We start from the raw sequence: 9,109 nt of genomic DNA on the forward strand, positions 1-9,109 counted from the left end.
GTGGGATTAAACCTTTCTGCATTGGCACTGAACATTGTGGTTTGTGATAAATGCATATAGCAGAGTTATTTTTCATATGTCCCCAGAACTTGGCAAAACTTCAAATAATATAACATTTTATTCTTTAGAAGCAAAACTTCATTAAAATTGATCTCTTTCTGTTTCACCATTGACTGTTTATACCTTGTCGATGTCCAACCTAACCGGTCATGGAAACAATAAGGGTGCCCCCAAAGCCATGCTAATAGTACAAAGGACATCATGTTACTGAATACTGATATCTAACGGCATGCAATGACTATGTTAATCTTTAATAAATTGAAAATTCTAATAGGGATAAGTTGAGTTTAGACTCATGTAACCTCTCGTACATAGAATCCTTCCATTGCAGGAGAATGACCTTTTCATAGAGACCGGGCTTATGTGTAAACTCTCTTCAATTGAGGCACGACGCATTGTTTTCCACATTTTTGAGTAATAACCATCAACCGTGTGAAACTCAGTGTAATCCTGTGTATGACCAACAACGTGGTGGCTTTCAGGTGAAACAGACTTCACCTCTGTTTGTATCTCATCATTTTGAACCACAGGACTCTGATTTTGATCATTGAGCACCTCTTGAACATGACATCTATCAACATTCACTCGCTCCTTGGAATTTGATTCATCAGTGAATTCTACTTCTTCACTTGCTTCCCCAGTTCCAGCTATGTTTTCAGAGGCTCCAGTGATAACCATATTGTTGCTTAATCCAGTATCATTCCTTGAATTCTCTATCAGGGTCTCTTGATTTCTTCCCAAGTTGGTATTTTCTTGCTCCATTGAAGCCAAATTTGACATGGCTGCTTCAGGAATAACATTGTTAGAGACAATACCGGCTCGGCAAAGAGGACAATTGGTATGAGATCTCAACCAAGTGTCAATACAAGGGATGTGAAAAGCATGGTTGCACTTTGGCAAGAGCCTTAAGGTTTCATCTTCTCTGAACTCGTTCAAACACACAGAACACTCGGTTCCTTCAATCAACCCCTCATCCTTTTTGTACTTACACACTGTAATGGAATTTATGATTGATTGTTGTAAACCAACTGTGGAGATGAGCCACACAGGGTGATCCACTTGGTTCTCATTGAGAAGCTCATCAGAGTTTTCTGATTGCTGAGAGGGAACTGATCCGTTGACTCTCCAGCCACACCAGTCAGCATAGCACTTTATTTTGATCACATAGAAACCAACAACAACAAATATGACTGTGAATATAGAAACGAGGATGATTAAGTAGGAGGAGATATGGTTAACTTGGCTTGAGTGTTCAGAAGCTGAAATAGATGGTGGTGGTGGATAAAAGTAGTAGTTTGGGTTAGAGTAGCAGTTGTAAGGGCATGCTGGGTCACAAAAACCATAACAGTCTTGGGTTTGGTTTGTGGTAGTTTCTGCAGGAAAGAGTTTTCTGTGTTTCCTAGCCATTGGAGTGTTTTTAGAAGAAATTTACAGACACAATTGGACATAAAGGAAATGAGGAATGGGATTGTTGCTAAGAAGCTTGAGCTGGATTTTCCTGAATTAAAAGAGAAGGAATAATTTTCTTTGTTTTGCTGTCTCTTTCGAAGGTTTAGTAGACTGTGATGTGTTTGTTGTGTTTGGTAATCGATAACAAGTTTGAAAGAACCTTCATACCTCCTTGGTTTTTTGGTTGGTTTGTTTATTAAACAAGTAAAAAGTAAATTAATACAGGTCTCACCTAAAGAAAATTTTAGATAGTTCAGGTGTCATCATTTTTCCATGTCCACCATGTACAAATTATTGCAATTTTGTCTATTAATCTGGTAAAAAAATTGGTCTTGTTCAATTTATGCTACTCTTGTTGCAATTTATTTGCTTCTTGTAAGGAATGCTTCGTTGCTCTCTCTCTCTGAATTGCTAAACATATATTTATTTATTTAGGCCAAGGATCCAATAATTTCTATATGAATAATTAATTCAACTCAAAACCTTCAGGAGTTCAATTCTTATTTTCTTCACATGGAATTAAAATAAGCACAAGCTAAACCAAAAAAATTGGACTTATGTAATATACACACTTCAAATCCAAAGGACTTTTATGTGAGGGAGTATGTTAGAGAATAATATAAACCATTAAAAAAGCCTTCGTTCAACACCTTAAAATTTTTTATTTAAATAATTATTTACACAAACCTATTTCAAAATCGGCTTTTCTCCAATACCTTTTTATGAATATATGGGAAAAATAATTTTATTTTTGCTATAGAGAATATTTTCCTATCACATTCATATAAAGTGAATAGATTTCACAAATTTTTTCTTTTTCTTTTTTTACAATAAAAGTCATTCATTTTTATACGAGTGTGATAAGAAATATTCTTCATAGCAAAAACTCAAATGTTGAACTCATAAAATATTTTATTGGTCCATCCTGGTACTACATAAATTTTACCCAAACTGCTGTGTGGCTTTATCTGAACTTATGTGGCTCAACAATAATAAAATTTAAATGCAGTCCATTGAGTAAAATCATAACATTTTTTTCAAAGTCCGCTAAATAATTTTTCAGTACTCCGAATGTTATTGGTATAAAGTCCTTATCAGGATGACCATATCCCAACTTAAAGTTTGGGGAATTCAGATATCGTCTTCAAAGCTCAAACAAAATTCAACGAAGTGACGCTGAACAGCTTGAGATAGCAATTTGCCTTGATCTTTACGCACCGAACCCCGTTTCCTTTTCTTCTATACCATATGTAACTTATATATTCTTACATGAGTTTAAATTTGGGGCATTATAAGTGGGAAATTTGTTATTTTTTAATAATGTATTATTGTAATAATTAGAAACTAATTTTAAAAGAATTACATGACAAAGATATATGAATGAAAGAATAATTTCGTATCCCCTTAATCAATCATCATAATTCTAAAATAAAAAATATTAAATGCTTTCTGTAACATCAAAATATTAGGTATACCTACTTTTTCATTTGATACTTTGTTTATTATGTATTAAACAAGATTAATTAGATATATTTAATGAGAATTAAACATTACTTGTTAGTACAATTTACTCTCATAATCTATTAAAAGTTTATTGGCCAATATCGGTTAACTCACTTGATCAACCTTCTACTAAAACTAACTATATGATTTAGGTTCAAATTTAAAATTCTCCATTAGCAGGCAATCGGTAATTGATGTACAATTTATCTTACTATGTCATACTGTCATGATCCATTTAACATGTTAATGACCAATTAGAATAAGTGAAGTGACACGATTTCTAAAATTTAAGTTTCTAGACCCTCAGATAAACGATTATAGGACAAAATAATTGATTGTTGGAGTTCAAAAAATTTTAAACTTAAAAAGGTTCCGAACATAGTGTTAAAATAATATTGATAATTAGCTCAGTTTACGTATTTGAACTGAACAGGTGGAGTGAGAGTATGTGTTCGATTCTCTTCAGTATTATTTTTGAAAGATGTTTAAAACCTTAATGCAGAACTCGTCCCAAATAGAATTGCCTTCAATGGAGGATACATGTGGTTCATAAAAAAAAATATTGATAATAAATTTTTTATACTTCAAGAAATAAAGTGTACCAGTCAAAGGAGTAAATCATTTAATTTCTCTTTCGATTAATAGGAAAATTTTAGATTTTTGTCACTGAAATCAATTAAACAATTTAAAATGTACTTAATGGAAATAAATTACATTAATTAATATATAAAGATTAACAGAAGTTGCTGTCATTCGCAGCTTGATGATATATTAAATTGGGTCTATTATATAGACCAAGATTTACAATTGGTTACATCAGGAAATCAGCTAAACTTAAGGAACAGAAAGCATAAATCAAGCTAATCTATTTACATCAGGAAATCAGCTAAACTTAAGGAACAGAAAGCATAAATCAAGCTAATCTATTTACATCAGGAAATCAGCTAAAACTAAGGAACAGAAAGCATAAATCAAGCTAATCTATTTTAATATACAAGGTAACAAACCGTGATAGTTACAATCAGGATCCTAACAAATTAATGCTACTCTAATACTCCCCCTCAAGGTGGAGCATGGAGGGAGGAGATGCCCAACTTGGAAGTCAAAAAATCGAATTGTTTGGATCCAAGTGCTTTGGTCATAATATCTGCGGGTTGAGAACTAGTGGGGATATGTTGAGTAGAAATAGTCTTGCTGAGAAGATAGTCCCGAACAAAATGGCAATCTAACTCGATATGCTTGGTACGCTCATGGAACACTGGATTAGAAGCAATATGAATAGCAGACTGACTGTCACAAAACAGTTGCATAGGGGCTGCATGAGGAATATCAAGAGAGCTGAGAAAAGACTTTAACCAAATAAGCTCAGAAGTCGCAGCTGCCATGGCACGGTATTCAGCTTCAGCAGAGGAGCGGGATATTGTGTTTTGCTTCTTGGTTTTCCAAGAAATAGGAGAATGTCCAAGAGTAACAAAATAACCAGTGACTGATTTTCGAGTCAAGGGACAACTAGCCCAATCCGAATCACAATAGGCACGAAGAAGAAGATCACTGTCAGATCGAAGAAGGAGTCCTTGGCCAGGATTGGACTTAATGTACCGAAGAACACGAATAGCCGCATCGTAATGTATCTGCATAGGATGCTGCAAAAACTGAGAAAGTGTGTGAACTGCATAACTAAGTTCTGGTCGTGTAATCGTGAGATATACAAGACGGCCAACAATACGTCTATAACGTTTAGGATCATCAAACGGAGGTCCTTCAGCAAGAGCAAGCTTGTGATTGGGATCCATAGGATAAGCAACCGGTTTACAACTTTGAAGTCCACATTCCTTAAGAATATCCAAAGCAAATTTGCGTTGAGTAAGAAACAAACCGGTCTTGCTTCGAGCAAATTCAATGCCAAGAAAATACTTGAGGGGACCAAGATCTTTGATTTTAAACCAGGTTTGTAAATGAGCTTTGACACGGTCACAGAGAGAAGGATCACTACCTGCCAACAAAATATCATCTACATAGACAAGTATAGCAACATAATGGGAACCAGTCGAGTAAGTGAACAACGTATAATCAGCACGAGACTGAACAAAGCCGAAACTGAGGAGAGAACTACGAAGCTTAGCAAACCAATTTCGTGGGGATTGCTTGAGACCATAAAGTGAACGTTGAAGCTTACAGGCGTGACCAGACTTGGTTTGGGAGAAACCGGGAGGAAAACGCATAAAGACTTCTTCATCCAAATCGCCATGGAGAAAGGCATTTTGAACATCCAGCTGAAAAATGCTCCATTTTCGAGCTACAGCTACAGATAAAAATGTACGCACACTTGTCATTTTAGCCACCGGTGCAAAAGTCTCAGTGTAATCTTCTCCTTCGATCTGATTGTTCCCAGCAATAACCAGACGCGCTTTATAGCGTTCAATGGTTCCATCAGAATTGTACTTGATGCGGTACACCCACTTACATGGAATAGCTTTCTTACCAGAAGGGAGAGGTTGAATTTGCCAAGTATGATTGGCTTCCAATGCATCAATTTCGGCTTGCATGGCTTTCTGCCAATGAGGATATTGCATAGCCTCTTTAAATGATTTGGGTTCCAGGTTACTATCCACGGCGGCAAGAAAAATCTGATGGTGCGAAGAAAATAATGCATTAGAAACATAATGATCAATGGAATATTGAATACCTGAGTCGATTGGAGAAGTGGAGAGACGAGGAAAGGGTGTAGTCATTGTGTTGCATACATAATCCTTTAAATGAGATGGGGGACGTCTGGCACGCTGTTCACGAATATCTGCCACAGATGCAGTGTTGGGTTCTGTCAACGGAACCGGTGAACCAGGGACATCCGTGGATGAAGTAATAGAACCCGGAACTGGGGAGGACGAACTCCCCCTGTCATCAAGCTCCGCTGTGGGAGTATCAATAGCAGTAACAGGTGCCACATCATAATCGGTGAAGACAGCTTGTGGTGACGGTACATGGACAGAAGGTGCAGATGAAGTTGCAGCCAATGGAAAAATAGTTTCATGAAATAAAACATCACGAGAAACAAATATTTCATGAGTGGAGATATCCATGACCTTCCATCCTTTTTTGTTGAAAGGGTAGCCAACAAACACACACTTACGGGAGCGAGGAGCGAACTTGTCATGTGGTTTGGGTAAAACAGTAGTGTAACATAAACTCCCAAAGACCCGTAAGTGATCATACTTTGGTGGAGTGCCATGCAAAACTTCATAGGGACACTGACCACCAAGGAGTGGAGTCGGTGTCCTGTTGATGAGGTGAGCAGCGGTCAAGATGCATTCTCCCCAAAGAGATATAGGTAAGTGACCATCAAAACGCAAAGCACGAGCCACGTTGAGGATGTGACGATGACGACGTTCAACGCGTCCATTTTGCTGTGGGGTGTAAGTGCATGATAATTGATGATGAATACCGTAGGATGAGAGAGCCTCTTGGACTACAGATGACAAAAATTCAGTCCCATTATCACTCTGAATTCGCTTAACAGATGCATCATATTGGGTGCGAACCAAGTGGAGAAACCGAAGTAAACATGTGGAAGTTTCAGTTTTATTGCGCATCAAAAAAATCCAAACATGTCTACTAAAATCATCGACTACAGTTAAAAAATAGCGGGCACCAGTTGTAGATGCCATATGATATGGCCCCCATATATCACAGTGAAGTAAATCAAAAGGATGTAAACAACGTTTATTATTAATAGGAAAAGGACTTCGTGGTTGTTTGGCTTTACAACAAACGTCACAAGGAGCCAAATTATTTGCATTGGAAATAAAAGGTAACAAAGATAAATAACGGGAAGATGGATGTCCTAGACGACGATGCCATAGTGCTGCAGAATCTGACGTACTGGCAACATGAGCAGAAGCTGATGATGCACACAATATATACACCCCTTCTCGTTCAACACCCGTTCCAATCGTCCTCTTCTGCTTTAGGTCCTGTATCAAACAAACAGAATTAACAAACAATGCCAAGCAAGACTGGCGCAGAAGCTGAGATACAGAAATCAAATTACAAGCCAACGAAGGGACATAAAGAACATTGGAGAGATGAAGAGAAGAGCCCAAAGTAATGCTGCCACATTGCGTAGCAATATCATGAACTCCATTCGGCAGTCCCACAGAACAAGGAGAAATAGAATGCACATTGGATAGATAGGAGAGTGTGCCCGTCATGTGTTGGGATGCACCACTGTCGATGATCCAAGATGGGTGTAGGTAAAAGGGTGACTTAGAACTTCTGGTGTAAAATCAGAAACCTTGAAGGTTTTAGGTGCGGAAGTCATGATGAAAAAAAAAAAAATGAAGGCTTGTTGATCGTCAAGCTCTTGATACCATAACAGAAGTTGCTGTCATTCGCAGCTTGATGATATATTAAATTGGGTCTATTATATAGACCAAGATTTACAATTGGTTACATCAGGAAATCAGCTAAACTTAAGGAACAGAAAGCATAAATCAAGCTAATCTATTTACATCAGGAAATCAGCTAAACTTAAGGAACAGAAAGCATAAATCAAGCTAATCTATTTACATCAGGAAATCAGCTAAAACTAAGGAACAGAAAGCATAAATCAAGCTAATCTATTTTAATATACAAGGTAACAAACCGTGATAGTTACAATCAGGATCCTAACAAATTAATGCTACTCTAAAAATAAGATTTAAAGAAACCTTCCCTAATGTGTTGATATTATAAAAAGCTGAGACATTTGATGGAGCACTGCCCTGCTCGTCCATCATACTAGATGGGCCCGGTTCAACTTATATACTTGACATTTCTGTTTCCCATTATCACTTTTGTCAACAAAATTTCCTTACATCGGGGAAAAAAATTCATCTATTAACAAACAACCCAGCAATTTTAATTACCTTTTCTTTTACAGAACCAACTTGACTTTGTACAGTAATTTAGTAGTGGCCTGGTGGGCTCTGAACGTGGGCTCATAAGCCCAGAGTTGGAGACGTTGATGCGTCCGTAACTACCGAAATTGCTTTGCGTACTCACGGTCACGGATATGAGATCCTCAAGAAGGCCAGTCTTTATACTCGGTCCAACAACTAGTTTAATATAATTTTCGAACTGGAATAACCGAATAAAGAACAACGGTGAAGAAATAAATGATAACATCACGATGGAATTCTGCAAAAGATTACTGTCACTTTTGAAATTTTCAGTTGAAGAAATTTTCTTTGTGTTAATCCAACATAATTGGTTCACGTTAAACATTAGTACAAGAAATATTAGTTACTTAGTATTTTGGCAGTGCTAACTGCTGAAGGATACGGGTGGGAGTAATTTGGATAAATGTTATTTATAGACTCAATCACGTATTGTTGAGATATATAGTCTCACATTGATTGGATGGGCAACTAATATGGCATTTATAAGGCCTTGGGCACTCCCACCCCTTGAGCTAGCTTTTAGAGTGGTGTATTTCAAGGTTCTTTACATGGTATCAGAGCCTTAGTGTACCGGGTTCAATCCTCACCGTCCCCCGCTTTAAAAAGTGGAATTAAAATAAAATAAAAAAGCACAAAAAAGTCAAACAAAAATGGGCCTGTGCAATTTCCACGCTTCTAGCCTAAAGGACTCTTGCGTGAGGGGGCGTGTTGAGATATATAGTCCCACATTGATTGGATGAGCAACTAATCTAATATGGCCTTTATAAGGCCTTGGGCACTCTCACCCCTTGAGCTAACTTTTGGAGTGATGTATTTCAAGGTTTTACACGTATAAAAAGCAAAAAAGAAAAAAAGAAAGTTATTGCATGAACAAGTACATTTTCATTTTATTTTATTTTTTTGGTTCTAGTTGAGTTACCTCTTTTTTTTTAAACAAGTTCATTACTTTCTTTTAGTTCTAGATCTAGACATGTAAATGCATGTGATTTGGTGATATTTCACGTATAATTGGCCAACCCTTCAAATTGTTGGAAATATTTAAATATAAGTAGTAGTGAAATCTCATATGTATTAAAAAAAAATTAAGTGAGAATCATATAAGTGTAAAAAGACTCATAGATTATGGCCTTAAGATTTTGGATTAAGATATGATTGTTAGT

The 9,109-nt window shown here is 36.7% G+C and overlaps 1 protein-coding gene across 1 annotated transcript; it reads right to left on the reverse strand.

Annotated features, from left to right (window-relative positions):
• Window positions 1-291: 291 nt before the first annotated feature.
• On the reverse strand, window positions 292-1,506 carry LOC133305909 (RING-H2 finger protein ATL54-like). Its single transcript, XM_061506162.1, has one exon. It carries the CDS (start codon window positions 1,465-1,467, stop codon window positions 328-330), a length of 1,140 nt encoding a protein of 379 aa, XP_061362146.1. The 5' UTR covers window positions 1,468-1,506; the 3' UTR covers window positions 292-327.
• Between the last annotated feature and the right edge of the window lie 7,603 nt (window positions 1,507-9,109).

The sequence above is a fragment of the Gastrolobium bilobum genome, unplaced genomic scaffold (assembly GCF_033153095.1).
Source record: "Gastrolobium bilobum isolate Gb01-03AN ecotype WA unplaced genomic scaffold, APGP_CSIRO_Gbil_v1 utg73769, whole genome shotgun sequence".
NCBI lineage: Eukaryota > Viridiplantae > Streptophyta > Magnoliopsida > Fabales > Fabaceae > Gastrolobium > Gastrolobium bilobum.

Excerpts from the sequence above, each read along its gene's own strand:
- LOC133305909 (XM_061506162.1), bottom strand. The coding sequence starts at position 1,467 with ATGGCTAGGAAACACAGAAAACTCTTTCCTGCAGAAACTACCACAAAC.